General features: G+C 45.2%; 1 protein-coding gene across 2 annotated transcripts; it reads right to left on the bottom strand.

Moving 5' to 3' along the window:
• Positions 1 to 509: 509 nt before the first annotated feature.
• Rnf34 (ring finger protein 34) lies at positions 510 to 21369 on the bottom strand. 2 transcript variants are annotated; one of them, XM_028885875.2, is made up of 6 exons: positions 21217 to 21369; positions 9930 to 10148; positions 7107 to 7514; positions 3202 to 3312; positions 2775 to 2976; positions 510 to 1453 (listed from the first exon to the last, which is right to left on the bottom strand). In XM_028885875.2, exons 1-6 carry the CDS (start codon positions 21220 to 21222, stop codon positions 1263 to 1265), a joined length of 1137 nt encoding a protein of 378 aa, XP_028741708.1. In that variant the 5' UTR covers positions 21223 to 21369; the 3' UTR covers positions 510 to 1262. The 2 variants fall into 2 exon arrangements, with proteins under 2 accessions (XP_028741708.1, XP_028741709.1); XM_028885876.1 differs by lacking the exon at positions 21217 to 21369 and having other exon boundaries at positions 7107 to 7186; positions 7311 to 7514.
• Positions 21370 to 21607: the final 238 nt, after the last annotated feature.

Here is a 21607-nt window from a genome sequence, read left to right as displayed (position 1 = left end):
AAAGATATGTTATAGCTATTGATCTCAAATTCTCATTTGCTATATGTATTCCAAGGGCTGAAAAAGAAAACCTTTAGCGTTAAGAGTTAGATTTGAAGTCTGTTGTCTGTCCCCTCCCCCATCCCAGTGCTGTGATGTAACATGGGGCTTACTAATAACAGTATGGTCTCTAGCCATGAGCTACACCCTCAGGACTATAAATATATGTATGTATGTATATAGAGAGACACAATACACACACTTTGTACCTGAGATTTTAAACAAAGCTATTAACCTCTCAGAGACTGGGTTCTCTATCCAAGTATGGCAGTATATCTATTTTAGACCGATGGTAAGGAATGAGAAAACCGTAAAGCACCTAACAATACCTTGTCACAGTAAACACGACTATGGTAAGTGAGCAGCAAAGATGATCTCTGAAGGCGTTCACATCTCTTCTGAAGAGAGATGCTAGAGCAGGATGTTGGTACCTGTTTCTGCAAATAAGTCTGAAACTTAGGGAGACAATATAAACTACAGCAGCCTTTTAATCTAATTTTATTCCTAAAGTTAAAATTACTAGCAGGTAGCACTAAAAATACACCTTCACTATACAAAACAGTGTAAATTGATTACATATTAATAAAGAATTTAGCACACACAATCTTCTAAGAAGCTAGATGCAGCCCTTGCTATTAAAAGCTGTATCTGAACAAAAATGGACATATCTATCTGAGGCCCTGGCAGTTGACTATCGTCCATCAATTGTCTCCCGATTATGTTTAGATGCAGAGATGGCAACAATGTGGGAACTTACATTCATGAAGTATTAGCACTGGAAATATGCATGACTAATACAGTGAACATTGGAGCAGCCGCTGCTCAGTGTAGTCCACACTAGCCCACTTGTCAACAGCAAGTTCACTTGGAAGAGAACAAAAGTTCCAAACACAGGATAAAGGGAACTAAGAGACAGGGTGAGTGGCCTCTGGAGAGCAAGAGCAAATACCCAGACTGAGCAGTCTGACTTCAGCAACTAGTGCTCAGGGGAGACAAGTGATAAAGCCCAGCAGAAGCTGGGAAGCCATGTGCCCACAGGCAGACAGGCCTATGGCACAGCCCAGGTTTCTTCAACTTAGGATGAACTTTCTGTCCCCAGTCGGTAAGGAAAATAATTTTTAAAAATAGCTTCTGCCTTGGAACAGTAAGTTTCCAGTCCCTTTTATGCACTCAGATGTGTGGGATAGAGTCAGAGGAGTGTCCCGTGTGGGGGGGCCTCAATTTCATGACTTGAAAACATGCACAGCTCGCACCACATACTGCCGGCAGATGGGACACTCACTCATGCGCTTGCCACATTTGGTGCAGGTGACCATGTGCCCACACTCCAGCAGGACACAGTCAATGACTGCATCCATGCAGATCCGGCACAGGCTGTCATCCTCTTCATCCTGAAGTTGCATCCGTTCACCGTCTGAAAGGAAATTGAGAGCTGGGGCTCTGGACATGGCCACTGGACTTGGTCCCCGCCCACAGCCAAGCAGTCATCTTGGGAACCACCACTCCAGTGCTACATACACAAAGTCCCCTAACCTCCCTCCACTTCTGCTAGCTGGGATGCCTATCTCAGGGTTCGGGAAGAAGTATGTGGCTTAGGACCAGCTAAAAGTGTTGTATACAAAGTAGAAATGTTGGCTACTTGTTTCTGTTTTGTGTTATAAAGAAGGGGTTTGTCATGAGGAGAAAGAAACCAGGGCTGGGGATGTGGCTCAACTGGCAGAGTACCCACCTAGCTTCTGTGAAGTCTTGATCCCCAGCACTGCGTAAACCAGGTACAACAGTACGTGCCTCTGATCCTAGCACTTAGAAAGGCCGAGGCAAGAGGATCAGAAGTTCAAGGTCATCTTTAGAGAGTGAATTTGAGACCAGTCTGGGCTATAGAAGACCTTGTCTCAAGTGAAAAAGCCATCACCCCACATTCCTCATATGGGCCACTCAGAAGTCAGGCCACAAGTGGAAGTTTAGCTGGATGTTCCAGCTGTGTGGCCATGAAGATGGGACTGTCTCATTTCAGTAAGAGGGACTTTATTCCACGAATAATAACAAAAACCAGACTCAACAAATGATTGTCTAGCTTACCTGGCAATAGTTGTCTCAAAGCCCATGTCACGGAATAGACTATTTGGCAGCTCTGTAAACTGGCTAACATAACTGACTCGGTGACTAAAAATGTACACTGCCTTTCTCAAAGACTGATTGATTTAATTTTAGGTATTATGGGTGTTTTGCCTACATTTGTCTGTATATCACTTAAATGCCTGGTTCCAACCAGACAAGAGATGGCACACGGCTTTAATCCCAGCACTTAGGAGGCAGAGGCAGGTGGATCTCTGTGAGAGGCCAGCCTGGGCTACAAAGTGAGTTCCAGGAAAGGTTCCAAAGCTACACAAAGAAATCCTATCTCAAAAAACAAAACAAGTGCCTAGTTCCATGGAAACCAGAACTGGGTCTCCTAAAGTGGAATAACAGGGTTGGGAGCCTCCACGTGGGTACTGAGAATTGCCTTGCGTACTCTAGAAGAGCAACCAGCAGTTTTTAACTACTGAGCCATCTCTCCAGCCCCAAACCTTTTTATTTTTAATGGTAGCTACCTTCCTGGCTTAGATTGCTGAGTACTGGGATCACAGATAGGCACTGCCATGCTAGCTAAATTTGACTCAATTATGACAAAAACAATCCAATTTTTAAAGCTCAAGAAAGGAGACTTGGGAAGAAAAAAGGAAAAGGAAGCCTACATGACTTTTGGTTTTCTTCATTCTCTTTGTACAACCGGTTGACTTTCTCTACCAGCTCCCATTTTTCACAACAGCCAGAATAGTTGACGAAGTTGCGGGCCAGGATTTCCTTCAGCTGGCGCACACTCATCCCTTCGACCTCCTCAAGGCTGGATAGGTCCGACAGCGAGGCTCTCGCTTTCTTCTTAGAGAGCCCTGGGTTCTGAAATGAGAGCATCTGTTACCTCCGTTCCCGCAAGTCCAGATGCCTCTCTGGTATTGGTCCCCATGACCCTGGATGCTCCCCAGACTTCTCGGCTCCCTGAGGTGTTTTCACAGTGCTCCACAGCTGAACTAGAAACCATCCTGTGCTCACCTGGAGGAAGCCCAGCATCTTCCCTTTTGGCCACATGCATTTATCAGGATAGCCATTTTAAATGAGTTTCACCTGCTCCTCCAAGTTTTCTTCTTCTTCTTGCTCATCATCATCTTCTTCATCTTCATCATCATCATCTTCATCATCTTCATCTGTGTTTGCTGAAGCTATTTCACTTTGTACCTATGTACATGACAAATCCAACTGATTACTAATCATCAGGCTTTTCTAATTACCAATTTTTACTTCTCTCTATAGAAAAACTATCCACTGATCTTCCTCAAGATTACCTTAGGGCCAGGATGGTGGAGCAAGCAGAGCACTCCTTTATTCCCAGCACTTGGGGAGACAGAGGCAAGGCTGTTACATATTGAGATCCTGCCTCAAAAGGGGAAAAAAAAAGACTGGGTCTGGAGGGATGGCTCAGCAGTTAAGAGTACTTACTACTCTGGCAGAGGACCTGGGTTCAGTTCCCAGCACCTACATGGAAGATCACAACCATCTTTACCTCCAGTCTAGAGCATACAACACCCTCTTCTGAACTCTAGACACTAGGGCACACGTGGTGTACAGACATTCATGGAAGCAAAACACCCATCTACACAAAATAGAATTGTAATAAAAAATAAAACTAAACTCAAAGCCTAGCATACATCATGTCTTCTTTGGACACTGAATGTTGGTTAGCTCTCTCAAGAAGTTGGGCCCTACATGAACTCACCTTCCATAAAGTTCCCTCAAAATACAAATTCCTCCGTAGGTGTGAATTTGTAAAACACATCTGAGTATTAACTGCCTAAGGAAGGTTCTAAAACAAAGCCACTAAGAATGGAGGGTGGCCCTGCACCATCAGGACCTGAAAATAGCCAATTTAACTAGAGATGGCTCTGTGGGGACAGACAGGTGCTCATCATCGGCCTTGACAACCTGATTTGAAGCCACATTGTGGAAAGAATACTGACAGGTTGTCCTGACATCCATTTGCCTACCAAGGCATGATCAAATTCAAATAGGCACACACACAATAAATAAATAAATGCTTTTAAAAAAAAAGAAATTCTTAATAAGCCAGGTAGTGGTGGCATACACCTTGAATCCCAGCACTTGGAAAGGCAGAGGCAGGTGGATCTGAGTTAAATGCTAACCTGGTCTACAAAGTTCCAGAACAGCCAGGGCTGCACAGAGAAACACTGTCTCATAAATAAATAAATAAATAAATAAATAAATAAATAAATTAAAAACACCAAAGGAAAAAAAAATCCTTACTAATCAACAGTTTTCTTTAGGAAAACAAAAATTTCTTCCATTTTGGATTATATACTGTCTTTTACATCGTTCAAATATTTTCTTTTGGGTCTGGAGAGATGTCTCAGTGGTTAAGAGCACTGGCTGCTCTTCCAGAGGACCTGGGTTCAATTTCCAGCGACCACATGTCAGTTCATAACTGTCTGTAACTCCAGTTCCAAGTGACCAGACACCCTCACACAGACATGTATGAAGACAAAACACCAATTAGAAAATTAAAATTAAATTAAACACCATATTTTCTTTTTTGAGACAAGGTCTATCTAGCCTCGGCTAGTACTAACTCATTTTCTTCCTTCCTCCATCCTCCAATGCTGGAATTGTAGGTGTATACCACCACTCTTAATGATACCTTTTGACATGGAATAGTCTAGGTTGGTTTCAATATCACATATTTCACCCTATAGGCACCACACTGCAGCACTGTGCCACCTACATCTCCCCCAAACGGTGTCATAGAGTCCAAAAGTGATACAAGTCAGATTTATCTGTTTATACAATCATGCAAGTTCTCGTTTGAGAAAATGATAAAACTCTGGTCTTGGTCTTATCTAAGTTATGAATATTTGGAGAGCAGCTAAATCAATCTTTCTGCCTCTGTCCCTTAAGTATACACTACCATGCCCAGTCATGACTCTAAGATTTATTCTTATGTGAGTGGCTGTCTGCATGCATGTCCATGTATTTTTGTGTATGTATGTGAGTGGCTGTCTACATGTATGTACTACATGCATGCAGTGTCTGAGGAGTACACAAGAGAACATCAGATCCCCCAAACTGAGTCACAATAGGAGCTGTGAGCAGCAGTGTGGGTACCGGGAAGCAAATTAGAGTCCTCTGCAAGAGCACTAAGAGCTCTTCATCGCTGAGCTCGCTCTCCAGCCCCACACCTCTCCATTGTTTGTCTGTTGTGACAAAGTCTCACCATGTAGCCCTGGCTCTTCTAAAACTCACTATGTAGACAAGGATGGCCTACAGCTCACAGAGATCAGCCTGCTTCTGTACCCCAAGTGCTGGGATCAAAAGTTCGCCCCCCCAAAAGTGTGTGCCACTATACCCAGCACACATATTTTAATAATTATATATATATATATCCCAGACAAGGTTTCTGTGTACTTTTGGTGCCTGTCCTGGATCTTGCTCTATAGACCAGGCTGGCCTCGAACTCACAGATATCTAACTGGCTCTGCCTCCCAAGTGCTAGGATTAAAGGCGTGTGCCACCACCTCCCGGCAACAGCTCAATATTTTATGTCTAAGGTTTTTGTTGTTGTTATTTTGGTTTTTGAGACCGAGTTTCTCTGTGTAGACCAGGCTGGCCTTGAACTCACATAGGTTTATGTTGTGGAATATTACTTTAACTAGGCAAAGATGTGTTCTATTTGTCTAACAATGTAAAGATGTGTTGCTCTGCCTGCCTAAGGCACCTGATTGGCCTAATAAAAAGCTGAATGACCAATAGCTAGGTAGTAGAGGGATACATGGGGCTGGCAGGCAGGCAGAATAAGTAGGAGGAGGAATCTAGACTTGAGAATGAGGGAGATGCCTGGAGCCAGCCAGCCAGCCACAGAGAAGGACATACAGAATGAAAGAAAGGTAAAAAGCCCCGAGGCAAAACATAGGTGAAGTTATAAGAGTTCAGTTATAAGAGCTGGTGGGAAAAGCACAAGATAAGGCTGAGCATTCATAACTAATAAGTCTCCATGTCATTATTTGGGGCTGGAGATCTGAAAAAGCCTGCTACAGAGACCCACCTGCTTCTGCCTCCCAAGTGCTGGGATTAAAGGCGGGCACCACCATGGCCCATTCTGTCTTAGGGGTTTTGTGTTGTTTTTAATGTGGGAGCCTTGCTAATTACCCAGGCTGGGCTCAGACTCCTGAGTTCACCAGATCTGGCTGTGCCTGTCTCCCTAGTAGCTGGACTACACCACCACACCTAGTTAATTAGCATTTCAGTCATTCATATACAACAAACCATGGGTTGTAAGCCCTGCACGTTATCCAACTATGATGCTCAAGAACCCTATTAAGACTTTATTTATATTTTATGTATGAGTGCTCTGTATGTATACCTGCAGGCCAGAAGAGGGCATCAGATCCTATTATAGATGGTTGTCAACGACCATGTGGTTGCTGGGAATTGAATTTAAGACCTCTGGAAGAACAGCCAGTGCTCTTAATCACTGAGTCATCTCTCCAGCCCCTGAGATAGTATTCTAATTATCATAAATAAATGCCATTTATTTTTATTATTTCAATTAAGTAATTCTGTAATAGGAGATCTAGCTCAGTTGTTAAGAGTGCTTACTTAGGCTGGGCAGTGGTGACAAAGGCCTTGAATCCCAGCACTCGGGAGGCAAAGTCAGGCGGATCTCTGTGAGTCTGAGACCAGCCTTGTCTACAGAGCAAGTTCTAGGACAGCCAGGGCTACGCAGAGAAACCCTGTCTTGAAAAACTAAAAAGAGCACTTACTTAGTATATTACAAACTCTTGGGTTCAATCCCTAGTACCACCTAAAACCGGGCTATAATGATGCACACTTTTGACCCCAAGACTCAAGAGGTGACGCTGGGAAGAGCAGAAGTTCAAAGTCAGGCCTGGGGGTAAAGTTCAGAGATTAAAATGCTTGGGGAACACACCTGGCTCTTGGGGTCATCAATCACACCATCCTACCTGAGCCAGAACTTCTGACCGGAAGGTCCCATCTCTGTCCAGGAGCTCTCCCTGGAAGGAGGACACAGTAGCAGGGGGGGCTGTATAATTTGAAAAAAAGGATTGTGTAAAAAAACTAGAAGTCTCGGACCGTGAGGAATTCAGGCTACTTGAGTCCGGGTCATCCCCGGAAGCTAGTCCACGGTGGCACAGTACTAAATCTACCAAGTCCGCCTTCTCCCGACAGGTGTCGGTGGGGATGTTTCGGAGGAGGAGATACTGCCGCAGGTCCTTCACTTTCAGCCGCATCAGCTGAGGGCGCTGGAAGGCCGTCTCCTGGAGCAGGTGGCACGTGGAGCATCTGCGCAGGTTTCCTTGTGGGACTGAGCAGAAGGAGCAGAAGTCCTTCCTGCAGTCACAGCAGACGTGCTGCGGACAGAGCAGACACGACACGCACTCACATAACCACTGGGAGAACACCCGCTTCCGTACGACAACGGAAACCTGGGCTCCTGGGCGTCCCCGCGGCAGCAGCCTATTCTCACAAACCCCATCCCCGCCAGGGCAGCTTCCATTCAGGGAACTTCAAACACAGCACTCTGAGGAAAATACACACTCTTGTGTGAGTGAATTAAAACGTCTCCGCCCCTCGACACAAACGTGTAATTAGCAGAACCGAGCTGACTTGAACCACGGGAACAGAAGGCACAACCACCAAGCTCTCTCTCGGGGCCTTTCCCATGTGGATGATTCCCTCAGCAAAGAGGAAGAACAAAGCTTAATACAAGAGGAAAGGAAACTGACCTCTCCAACTTAACCCAAGGACACAGAAGACCCCACTAGTGCAGAAATATCTGTAGCCAATGTGGCCCCAATTACAATCTAAGCCATCTCAGAAGAGAACCTTGAGAGGACACTCAGATGCGTCCACTTCTGCTCAGTGCATGGCTCCCACAAGCTAACGCTCTCTTCCATGTACTTCAAGGTATTATATTGATCAGAATGCAAAATGACCTGTAAAAGTTTTAGCCGAGGTGCTTTCCGTAAAATCTCCACAAACACGAGGTTATTCACCGCTCCTCACATCCCCACAGGTCCTCTCCCTGGAGCTCAAACTGGCCTAGAAGACTCTATGTAGCCTAGGCTAGCCTTGAAGTTGCATCAGTGACCCTATCTTAGCCTCTCCAGTTCTGAGATCACAGGTATGAGCCAATGACACCTAATTTCCTTATTTAAAACTTAAGAATGCTGGGGCCAGAGAAGACTCCGTGGTTAAAAGCATTGGCTGCTGCTCTTCTAGAAGATCCAAATTTAGTTCTCAGCACCCATGTCCGGTAGCTCACAAAAGCCTACAGCTCCAGTTCCAGGGTATCTCATGCTCTGGGCCTCCTCAGGCACACTTGCAGTAGCCACTCACAAAGTCACACACATAACCATTTAAAAAAAAAAAAAAGTGATCAGAGAACTGGAACACGGCTCAGGTTAAGAGTTCTTCCTGCTGTTTCAAAGGAGCTGTGTTTGGTTCCCAGCACCCATGCTGGGCAGCTTACAACTGCCCATAACTCCAGATCCAGGGGATTCAACACCCTCTTCTGGCCTCTGAGTGCTCCTGCATGCATATGAGGGGCAGGCATGCACTCACACATTTTCTTAAAAGGATAAGGTCAGGGGCTGGAGAGATGGCTCAGTGGTTCAGAGCACTGTCTGCTCTTCCAGAGGACCCAGGTTCAATTCCCAGCAACCACACGGCAGCTCACGACTGTCTGTGACTCCAGTTCCAGAGGACCCAACACCCTCACACAGACATGCACAAAGGCTAAAAAACCAATGCATATAAAATAATTTTTAAAAAAAGAAAAGAAAAAAGAATATGATCAGGACTTTTTCTCCTATTGGGTTGCCTCATCCGGCCTTGATGAGGGTACGTGCCTAGTCTTACTGTAACTAGTTATGCTGTGTTTGGTTGACAGCCCCTGGGCGTCCTGCTTTTTTCAGAAGGGAAAGGGAGAAGTGGATCTGGGGACAAGGGGAAGTGGGGAGAAGAGGAGGGAGGGGAAACTGGTCAGAATGTAATATATGAGAAAAGGATAGGCAGATAGACAGACAGACAGACAGACAAAGAGTGTGATGTCCCATGCTGTAATCTAAGTACTGAGACAGAAGGATAGCTGGGAGTTTGAAGTCAACCTAAGATACATTTAAAAAATAATGGAAGAATTGGAAAACCAAAAAAATAAAGCCAGCGGCGGTGGCGCTCGCCTTTAATCCCAGCAGAAGGGGAGGCAGAGGCAGGCAAATCTCTGTGAGTTCAAGGCCAGCCTGGTCTACAGCGCGAGATCCAGGACAGGCGCCAAAACAAGACAAAGAAACCCTGTCTCAAAAAACTAAAAAACAAAAAAACAAAAACCAAGGAAGAACATGGTCAAGTATGGGCTAGGGAGTGGTAGAGAGGGCACTTGCTAGCATGTATAATAACACCTTAGTCGTCATTACCAGCTCTGCAAGAAAAAAAAGTTAGGAACAAAGTTTTTAAACCATGGTACGTTGCTATAATAAATGGCTGCTGAACAAAACTGCAGAGCAATTCAATCTCTTTATTAAAAGATATTAAAAATGAGTATCGTCAGGAATGAGGGCTCAGAAGTACAGATCACAGCGAAGGACAAGCAGCAAAGACTAACCAGACACTGTGACAGAACTGGAATCTTACTGCACAGACTTCCAAATGGGACTTTTTAATACTTTTAAATGGATTACCTAGTCAACAGAACCTACAGCCAAGGATTATGATCCATGTCTCTTTCCCCCCCACGGGTTATTCGTATGCAATAATTTCAAACTCACCTTCTTTCTGAAGACTGAAAATGAAAGTCCACACGCTTTGCAAACTATATTGGGCCCTGCGGTAGCTGCTGGTGGGAAGGTGGGGAAGTCAGAGCTGGGTGTAAATCTGAACGGGCCACTGCTTCCCGGAAATCCTGCCTGCTGACCTCGGACGGCTCCAGTTCCCATGACTTCATTCAGCAGCCCGCAGCACGAAGCCCACATGGAAGTGGCACCCGCCTGAAAGACGCACAAGTGCACAGTGTAAGGCCGAGCGGAGGGGCTGAAGAGACGGTACAGCGGCTGAGGACACTGGCTGCTCTTCCAGAGGACCCGGGTTTGAGTTCCAGTTCCTACATGCTGGCTCACGACTGTCTGTAATTCCAGTCCAGAGGATCTGGTGATCTCTTCTAGCCTTGTAGGGCACCAGGCACACACATGGTACACAGATATATATATATATGCATGCAAGCACAATATCCAAACACATAAATAAAATTTAAAAATAAAATAAACCATAAGTGGTGGTGCATGCCTTTCATTACAGACCTCAGAAGGCAGAGGCAGGCAGATCTCTGAGTTAACAGGCAGGCCTGGTCTACAAAGTGAGTTCCAGGACAGCCAAAGCTATGTAGAAAGACCCTGTCTCAAAAGGAAATAAATAAATAAAATAAAGACAAGGGGAATGTGGGCTGCCACTTTTCAGAAGTAACTTTGCCTTAAGTAACCTTGAGATCAAAGGAAGTGTCTCTAATCTACCATCACCAACACAGTGCTAAATAAGCTTAAAATATTTACCTAAAGGTAAATATTCCAAATTTCTCAAAAATCAGAAGTGCTTCTATTTCCAAACATCCCTAATAAGGGACATTCAAGTTACCAAAACTGCAAGTCATTTAGAAAGGCAATTTTCCCGTATTTCCAAACAAAGGATGCATGTCAAAAAATAAAAAAATAAAAAAATAAAAAAAAACTGAAGCTGAGCAGTGGGGGTGCACGCCTTTAGTCGCAGCACTCTGGAAGAAGAGGCAGGCAGTCTACATATCGATCTCCAGGACAGCCAGGCTACAAAGAGAAATAGGCTGGGGTGGGGAATCAAAGGTGTCTAGAAGCCTAGGCCTCAAATAGCAATCCTCCCTGCCTCAGGTTTCCAAAACCTGACTACAAATCTGTATGCCACCACACTGACTCTGTGTCAGTCAAGTATGTGCTATGTAATGTTGGAGACATGCTATTAATAGCTCCTGCTATTATTTAACAGAAATATGTAAGACCATACTCTCTCATTAATCCTAATGTCTCACTGGTTGAGTATAATATGCTAATTTTTATTGTTAAAAAACAACAGGGAAGGGGGCTGGAGAGATGGTTCAGCGGTTAAGAGCACTGGCTGATCTTCCAAAGGTCCTGAGTTCAATTCCCAGCACCCACCATACAACCATCTGTAATGAGATCTGGTACCCTCTTCTGGTGCGCAGGCGCACATGCAAACAGAACACTGTATACATAATAAATAAAATCTTTCAAATAAAACAGGGAAGGATATAACTCAGAGGGCTTACTCAGCATGCATGAGGTCCTGGGTTCCATCCTAAGCATGACTAAAAACAACCAAATGCCAAATAAAGCCTTCTAGGGCTGTCTGGTGGTTTTGCTGGTTTTTTGATAGGGTCCCTTGATACAGCCCTGGTTGTCCTGGAACTTGCTATGGAGACCAGATCTTAAACTCCCAGAAATCAGCTCAGTGCTGGGATTAAGGGTGCACCACCACACACACCAGCAGCTCTCTAGATTTTAAAATACCTCGTGCATTTATTTTCCTCCTCTACTCTCTTTCCCACATTCTTTATAAAGAATATATTCATCTGACATTAAGGAAAGCACTCTTAAAACAGAACTATTCTACCTTTTCAGGACAAAAGCACTAAGCATCATTTCCAATGGCCAAAATGCTTGACCTCATCAAGAATAAAGGACATTTGCCTCTCCACCAAATAATTTTCTTTTAAGGGTGTTTTTGTTTATATTTTGCCTCTTTATTCTCAGTCAGAATATGGTTATCACTATACCATCTATAACAATTTATCTTTATTTTTAGTTTTGTGTTGCTGGGAATGGACCCCTGCTTGGCAAACACTGTCCCAGAGAGCTACAACTACAGCTCCTCTGTTTCCCATTTTATTAGTCTCAGAATGGGATAAGCAAGCCTGTCAGAAATAGATACAAATTTTCAAATGTGAGGCCAAAGCCATTTTCCCATGCTTAAAGAATAAAAGGTACAATGTTTGGGACTGGTAGAGGTTTTTTTCTTTCTTTTTTTTTTTTTTTTTTTTTTGGTTTTTCGAGACAGGGTTTCTCTGTGTAGCTTTGCGCCTTTCCTGGAACTCGCTTTGGAGACCAGGCTGGCCTCGAACTCACAGAGATCCGCCTGCCTCTGCCTCCCGAGTGCTGGGATTAAAGGCGAGCGCCACCACCGCCCGGCCTTTTTTTGGTTTTTGAAGACAGGGTTTCTCTGTGTAGCCCTGGCCTGTCCTGGAACTCACTCTGTAGACCAGGCGGGGCTTGAACTCAAGAGATCAGGTGTGCCTATTTACACACACACACACACACACACACACACACACACACACACACACACACCGTTGCTGAGAATAAAGTCATGTGCCACCACCACCTGGCTCCCATGTCCTACTTAAACATGTTCTAGAACCTAAGCAATGTGACAAATAGTGGAAGTCAAAGTACCTGAGGTATTAGCTAAAATGTCACCAGACAATAATACCACATGTGATTCAATTTATTTATCTGTCAAATATTATTTGCTCAACTAGCTTAAAAAGGGAAAAAAAAAAAAAAAACTAAAAAAGGCAACTTGGAGTGCCAATAATGATGATGCTGTTCTCACTATCCAGAAGTCGTTCAGGTGAAGAGACAAAAAGACAAGGTCCGACTGCCTAAGTACCTTCATCACTAATTTAAGGAGTATATGGCGTCTCATCTGTAATTCAAGATAGTGCTGCTTTCAAAAGCCAAGTAAAATAATGAAGAGCTCCTATCTCAGACTCCAGAGCCATGGTTTGCTTATACACAAAAGCATGAGATTCCAAACTACAGTGATTGTTCCTTCAAGAAAGAAAAAAAAAAAAAAGATTTGGTGGGTAGTGCTGGTGCATGACCCCAGCACTCGGTGGTTCGGGCCAGCCTGGGCTACAGAGTGAGTTCCAGGACAGGCACCAAAACTACACAGAGAAACCCTGTCTCGAAAAACCAAAAAAAAAAAAAAAAAAAAAGAGAAAGAAAAAGACACCCAATGTCAACCTCTGGCTTGTAAATACGTACATACACCAAAAAATTAATTAAAAATAAAAAACTATATAGTTCTAGCAGAAGAAACAGAGGACCTATTGGAGAAAATATGTATAATTCCTAGGTAGATACCTTTATTAGAGGATAACAACATAGTCCCAGCTGGCGGTGGTGGCGCACACCTTTAATCCTAGCACTGAGGAGGTAGAGGAAGGCAGAACTCTGAGAGTTCGAGGCCAGCCTGGTCTACAGAGCTTCAAAGCTACACAGAGAAACCCTGTCTCAAAAAAAAAAAATCAATCAATCAAAATAAAATAAAATAAAAACGACAACATAGTCCCATCCCCCCATGTTTCTATGGAAGAGCAGGAATTTCCTTTGCATGCTCCAGAAAGAAAATGATCACAAGAACCCTGAGAGCTGAGGAGACAGCTCAGTTGGTAAACCGCCTGCCTACAAGCACAGCCCAAGAAGCCACATTCGACCCCAAGAACACCCCCCCCCCAGCACACAAGCCCACATGAGGCCATGAGGACACACGCCTGTAAGCTCAGCACTGGGAGGTGGAGGCAAGAGGGTGGGGAGTTCAAAGTCACCCTCAGCTATAGTAAATGGAGACCAGCGTGGGCTCCGGGAAGCTCTGTCCCAACATAGTAAGTAAATAACTGGACTATAGTGAGCAGGCTGGGCATACGGTGAATCTATAATCCCTGTACTAGGAAGGACACAGGCAGACCCTTGGGGCTTGCTGGCCCACAAGCCGAGCCTTGGCCATTTCCAGGTCACCAAGTGTCTCAGTCACTGTTCTGTCGCTGTGAAGAGCCACCATGACAAGACACCTCTTATGGAAGAAAGCATTTAACTGGGGCTGGCTTACAGTTCAGAGGTTGGTCCCCTATCAGCATGGCGGGGGGCGTGGTGGCAGGCAGGCAGGCAGGCGCTGGAGCAGTAGTTCAGAGTTGCATCCTGATCCAAAGGCAGAGAAAGACTCTGAACTTGGCACAGCTTTCGAAATCCTGAAGGGACACACTCCCCCAACAAAGGCACACCTCCTGACCCTTTCAAATAGTGCCATTCCCAGGGGACTAAGCACCCAAACACATGAGCCTATGGGGGTTCTTCTCATCCAAACCACCACACCGGAGCAACAACCCCCAAGTTCCCTCTATCCTATCCACAAGCACACCCTCACATAAACACACACGGAGAACAAAGACTTTTAACTTTAAATATTTCATTATAAAACCAAAAAAGTCCCATAGCTCTCCAGTCAAAACTGTGGTGCGGTAACCCGACTTAGCCCAATGCAGATCTATAGTACTATATCCAGTCACAAACCATAGCAGAAAGAAAGAAACAGGGAAAATCTAGGTTGTAGCCTCCTTAGGATCTGAGACCTTCAGTCAAACACACCCAATGAGAAAACAACTCTTGCACTATGAGAACACTCCTGGCAGCACAGGGAGGTTTAAGCCCACACTGCTCCTTTCTCTGAGAACAGCATCTGCACTCTCCCAACCTACGTGACAGCTCCGAGTTCAGACAGGGCTGGATCCACTCACTAGCTGTCTGCGGTCTCCTTCATTTCCACCCAGAGTAGAGGAGAGGCGTAATTTCCACTTCTACGGTAAGCCCTGTGTCTTCTGACACCCCGGAGCTGAAGTGATTTCTTTAGTACTCTGGCTTCCCCTGTTCTGGGAAGCAGGGGGTTAGTTCCCTACCTCTGTGGCTACTCTGTCACTTGCTAAGGAATTGCCTCCATCTGTGGAACTGACCCAGACTGTGGTTCTCTGCAGGTTAGACTCACCACAAGGCCTTAAAAATTATTCATGCCTGAGCTTAATTCCTGGGACCCACATGGTGGAAGGAGAAAACCAAGTCCCCCAAGGTATCCTCCATACACCACACAAGTGCTATGGGATGCACACGCACAAATAAACAAACATATGTAATTGGTGTTTTTTTTTTTTTTTGGTCTGTTTGTTTGGGTTTTTCGGAGACAGGGTTTCTCTGTGTAGCTTTGGAGCCTGTCCTGGAACTCACTCTGTAGACCAGGCTGGCCTCAAATTCACAGAGATCCGCCTGCCTCTGCTATCTGAGTGCTGGGATTAAAGGCGTGCGCCACCACCGCCTGGCAAACAAATGTAATTTTAAAGGTTTTTAAATACAGGGGGCCTTCTGATTTTGCTAATCTAGAGTACAGTTTGGGCAACAAAATTTTTTCTTTAACTCCCAAATGATTCTGATAGAGCCACTGTTTACAAGGTCAAGGCATTCTGGGTCTGAGTGAAGATTCCTTCTTCCTGCTCAACCAATTTTGGCTAGAAAGCAACCCTCAAGATTCCTGAGCAGGAGCCTGGGTAACATCTCAGCCATGTGCTCACCCAACACTTGTCTATATTTGCTCATCGTTGGGGGTGTGCCTCTACTTTTCTACTTCCCTTTACAGCTCCCCAATACTTTCAGAAAGGGTTAAGTAGCTAGATTAGAAATGCTTAGCTGAGGTTCTGACAATCTAAGCTGGAACTATAGGGACTTCCTTCATCTTACTTATTCTTTGCTCCCAACTTCTTTGTTTTCATTTTTATTTTTCAAGACGGAGTCTTTCTGTGTAGTCCTGGCTGTTCTGGAGACCAGTCTGGCCTTGAACTCAGATTCTCCTGCCAGTACCTCCTGAATGCTGAGATGAAAGTTGTACGCCATCATCCTGCAGCTACTTTTATTTTCTACACTTCTCTGTTTTCTTGTATGAAATCTTCAACACCAGAAAAACTGTGACTGATTCTGTCAAAAACAGACACTGTTAAAAATTATTTATAGGTAGCTGGGTACACACGCCTTCAATGCCAGCATTCCAGAGGCAGAAGCAGGCAGATCTCTGTGCCCTCCTGGCCCCCAACATGCACAACAATAATAAAGTTTTTTTTTTTAAATACCTTAAGCCAGGCATGGTGGTACACACCTTTAATTACAGCATTTAGAAGACAGGTAAGTGGATCTGAGTTCAAAACCAGCATGGTCTACATAGCAAGTTCCAGGCTAACCAAGGCTACATAGTGAAGCACTATCTCAAAACAAAACAAAAAACCCAACACCTACTTTTGTCCTTCACCTTCAATTAGAAGAATCTCAAGAGGGCTGGAAAAATGGCTCAGTAATTAAGAATCTGAATGTTCTAGACGAACATAGTGAGTTCCGAGACAGCCAGAGCTACATAGTGAAGCCCAGTCTCTCCATACATAAATATATTTCATGTGTGTGTGAGTTACAGACAGTTGTTAAGGTATTCTGAATGTTTCTAAGAACGTCCCCTGGCCTCTTCCAGTGCCAGTTTTCAAATGACCTCAATGTATACCTGTCTTGTGTGTGTGTGTGTGTGTGTGTGTGTGTGTGTGTGTGTGTGTGTGTACGTACATGATGTGAAACATACTTAGAATCCCTGTAGGAGGAAAAAGCTTCAAAATACTCAAAGTTACTACAGATTGTGGCTCCTATACTGTACTGAATTAGAATGTGATCTCTTTTAATGATTCCATTAAATGTAATATTAACCAGTCAGACTAGAGAATGTGGTTTCTATGAAGATAAAATGAGAGGGGTGGGGAAGAGATAATGGAAGAGGATGGAGTTGTTGATGGAGATGAAAACTAAATGATTTAAGTCATTTGTTTCAATTAAACAAACAGCAGAGATTATGGCATTTCCTAAGAGTCTACTGTGCTGCCAAAAGGAATATAGTAATATTGTCCTAGCCTGGTGCTGTTGGTAGTTATGGCGCATGCCTTTGATCCCAGCACTCAGGAGGCAGATCTCTGTGATCTCTGTGAGTTTGAGGCCAGCCTGGTCTACAGAGTGAGTTCCAGGACAGCCAGGGCTACACAGAGAGACCCTGTCTTGAAAAATCAAATAAATAATAATAATAAATATTCTCCAGTAAAGGATAAACCTAGCACTTTTATATGCAAAATATTAATTTTTATCAAGTACTCTAAGAAGCTACAAAAGAACCAGACAGATTCTCCTCTTCTTTCTTTATATATTTTTTTAAATATTTATTTATTTATTATGTATACAGAAGCGGGTGCCAGATCTCATTACAGATGGGTTTGAGCCACCATGTGGGTGCTGGGAATTGAACTCAGGAAGAACAGTCGGCCCTCTTAACCTCTGAGCCATATCTCCAGCCCCTTTCTTTATATTTTTAGTGTTTTGAGACAGGGTCCTGGCTGTCCTGGAACTCACTCTGTAGACCATGCTGGCCTCAAACTCCCAAGAGATCTGCCTGCCTCTGCTTCCCAAATGCTGAGATCAAAGGCGTGATCCATGACGCCTGGCTTGGGATTCTCTTCTTGAACCAGTGAAAGTTTCTTCAAAGAACCCATCTACTGCAGAGACTACAGGTTTTTGTTGTAAATTCTGGACAAATTTCAATTTGCTAAGATTCCAATGTCCTTGCCGGGCGGTGGTGGCGCACGCCTTGAATCCCAGCACTCAGGAGGCAGAGCCAGGTGGATCTCTGTGAGTTCGAGGCCAGCCTGGGCTACCAAGTGAGTCCCAGGAATGGCGCAAAGCTACACAGAGAAACCCTGTCTCGAAAAACCAAAAAAAAAAAAAAAAAAAAAAAAAAAAAAAAAAAAGATTCCAATGTCCTTGTGTTGAAAGAATGCTTCAAATCTTAGCAATAGTGATATAAATGAATGCTTTATGGTTTAAATTTCAGTTAAACTTTCTTTCAGAACAGAGAGAAAAAGACAATTAATATGCAAACTTTAGAATTATTTCTTACTGAAACTGCTGCTTCAAAACAAGTTACACGAGGCTCACTTCTTTGTTTTGTTTCTTTTTTGAGACAAGGTTTCTTTGTGTAACAGGCCCTGGCTGTCCTAGAACTCACTCTGTAGACCAGGCTGGCCTCCAACTCACAGAGTTCTGCTTGCGTTTGCCTCCCAAGTGCTGGGATTCAAGGTGTGCGCCACAATGCCTGGCCAAGTGTTCCATTTTGGTTTTTCGAGACAGGGTTTCTCTGTGCAAGTATTCCATTTTTAAAAAGAGAAAAATTGTTTGTGTATAGTGGCTCAAACATGTAATCCCAGCTCTTGGTAGGTGGAAGCAGGAGGATTAGTTCAAGGCCATCCTCCCCTGCATAGCCAATTCAAAGCCAGTCTTGTCTGTGTGAGACCCTGTCTCAAAAAATAAAAAAGGAAAAGAAACAAATAAAATATGAGAAAGGCAGCATATGTGATATGGAGCACATTATTGTAAGAGTATTAATTCACTACAGAGTGAGTTCCAGGAAAGCTAGGGCTGTTACACAGAGAAACCCTGTCTCAAAATAGGGAGGAAAAACATAGGTGGGGGGGGGGATACTTGGTTCTTAGTACTCTTCTCACCCTTTCTTCCTTAGTATCTCAGTGAGACTGTCTCAAAAAAAAAAAAAAAAAAAAGGAGATGAAAAGAAAAAGAAAGCAGTTACCTTCCACTTAAATGCAAAACCACTTGCTCTTCAACAATTTATTTAACACTTTGGGCACAGAACCCACATACAATTCTCCTTCTAAATCTAATTTCCTTGATAAATAAAGGCTGTTTTTGGATCCCACAGCAAAGATGATGATTTTCAGGCAATAGAGCTACCTCCAGATAGTATAATAAAGTATTCTAGCTGAGTGGCGGTGGCTCACACCTTTAATCCCAGAATTTGAGAGGCAGAGGCAGATGGATCTCTGAGAGTTCATAGCCAACCTGGTCTACAAAGAGAGTTCCAGGACAGCCAGGGCTACACAGAGAAACCATCTTAAAAAACCAAAAAAATATTCTAAGTTGCAGTGATATTTTATAACTACACTAGGAAGTAAAGAATAAATGCTCACAAGGAGTTGATGGCTCAGTGGTTAAAAGCACAGGGTGCCCTTCCAGAGGACCAGGGTTTGATTCCCAGTACCCACATAGGGCCTTACAACTAGTTTTAACCCCAGTTCCAGGAGCTCTAACACCCTCTACTGGACTCCATGGTTATCAGGCATGCTCAGAGTGCACAGACCTCATGGTGCATTCATACCTATAAAACAAAATTTAAAAACATAACAAAACAAAAACCTTAGGGGCTAGAGAGATGGCTTAGCAGTTAAGAGAACTCATTGATTGCTCCTACAAAGGTTGTAGGTTGGGTTCCTAGCACTTACAAGGTGTCTTACAACCATTGGTAACTCCAGTCCAGGGGATCTAATGCCACCTCTGACCTCTGTGAGCACCAGGCATGCAGATGGTGCACATAAATACATACAGACAAAACACTCATACACACAATCCTAAAAACATTTTAAACAATTTTTTGAAAACTCTCACAGTATCCTCACCCTTAAAGCTAGTGCCAATGTCATCCATTCTAGACCATTTACAATCCAAGCACTCAGGAGGATCACTCACCAGTTCAAGGACAGCCTACATATTCAGTTCCAGGCCAGTAAGAGACACACAGCAAGACCTTGTCTCAAAACAGGTAAGTTACCTATTCCAAAAATCTCCCTTGCTTCCGGTAGCAAGAGGGCTTGTTTTGAAATAGAATCTCATACAGTACAAGCTGGTCTCACACTTACTATGAAGCCGAGACTAGACGGGAATTCCACATGGTCGGGACTCCAGCCTCTACCTCCCAAATGCTGGGATTACAGGTATGCAATAATGAAGGGGATCACTATTTTTCTTTCTTCTGAGAGCTATTCACTCACTCTCTCTCACACACACACACACCTAACATTACTGTAGTTTATAATGTGGCTACTTGGGATCTATCTGTCTGGGGTTTTTGTTGTTGTTCCTTGTTTTTCGACAAAAGCACTTGCCTTGTAGCAAATGGTAGCCTCAATCCTCCTGCCTCAGCCTCCCAAACATTGATTACAGGCCTGTGCCGCCATGGCTACCTTGTCTCTTTTATTTTAACCGGCGAACTCTTTCCTAAAGAGGGGGACTATATTCCGAATTACTTTTACTCCCTCTTGACTAATACCAAGAGGAAACTGGACAAACACGCGCTGACTTTCTCTAGCCACTTGACACTCTTCTTTTCAATCGTCCACAGTAAATCTCTGTGAAGGTCGAGTTAATGGAGCAGCCCAAAGCCAACAACACACGTCTTCAATGAGATGAATACAACCATCTCTCGTCGGGAGAGGTATCATCATCACCTTCTTCTGACTCACGCCACTTGGCTTGATTTTTGGCAAATGGATCAATACCTAAATTGATTGTTGCACACAGACTCTTTAGGACTCTCTGTGATGAAGTTGAGGGGAAAAAAAAACCCATCTCCCCAAAGTAGGCCAGAATCACGCACACACACCCTCCCCCCCCCCTTTTTTTTTTTGAAACTTCTATCAGTGATAACTCCCACGCTCTCACTCCCACCCGGGAGAAAGGCTGCCAAATTACTTGCTGCGTACCTAGTGGCGATGCAAACACATCTAGCGCTCTAGGTCACGGCCACAGCGTTTAAACCCCACGGAAGAACTCCTGGGTGGGTGGGTAGGTGGGGGACCCCAACCCCGGGCTTTTCTACCCGGGCTCCCCTGGCCCCGGCCTCATCCATCCCCGCACCGCTCTCTCTGACTTCTGTCTCGGGATGCCCCCCGACATCTGGGTTAGTTCAAGGACTCGGGGAGGCAGAGGGCACGGCCGTGGGCGGAAGCACCGAGGCCGGAGGAGAGCTCTTATGGGCCTGAAAAGCTCGGGACCCCGAGAAACGGCGCAGGGCCTGGGAAACGGGGCCCAGCGAGCTGCGACCTCCGGGCCAACTCGCCTCCTCCTCGGCCAGGCCGCCGGGGGGCGCTGTGGGAGCTCGGGCGGGTCCGCTTAGCCCGGCCTCTCCGGCTGGAAGCGGTCGGGGCGCCCCCCACAGGGGTGGTCTCTTGGGAAGCCGCCGGGCAACCGCGGAGACGGAGCCCAAGGAGGCGCTCCGGGCGCACGGGAGAGGCGAGGAGGGCGCCCGGCTCCCCCGGCCCCTCACCTTCATGGCCGCGACCGCCTCGGCTCGGTCGGCTCGACCCGGGAACTCAGCACCATAGCAGCCTGCTCACACAACGGCCCTCCTTCCTTCTAAGGCGGCGGAGCCTGCGCCTCCCGAGGCCGACTCGGCGTCCCGACGTCGGGGGCGTGGCCACGCTCGGCTCACGCCCCGGGAAGACGCCGAGCGGCGGGCCGAGCCCACCAATCCGAAGCCGGTCTTCGGGGGGCCGGTCACCAGAGCCAATGAGATTGCAGGGAAGGGGGCGTGGCCTCGGGCGCAGCACCGCCCCCTCCCCCCGACAGCGGAGAGGGGCCGGGCTGGGCGGGGCCCGGCGAAGCGGCTCTCCTAGGAGAAGCTGCCGGGGCGGAATTGACTTCCCACTTTTGAGGGA

This window comes from Peromyscus leucopus, chromosome 23 (genome assembly GCF_004664715.2).
Source record: "Peromyscus leucopus breed LL Stock chromosome 23, UCI_PerLeu_2.1, whole genome shotgun sequence".
NCBI classification, from domain to species: Eukaryota; Metazoa; Chordata; class Mammalia; order Rodentia; family Cricetidae; genus Peromyscus; species Peromyscus leucopus.
This window is presented reverse-complemented; position numbering and strand designations above follow the sequence as displayed.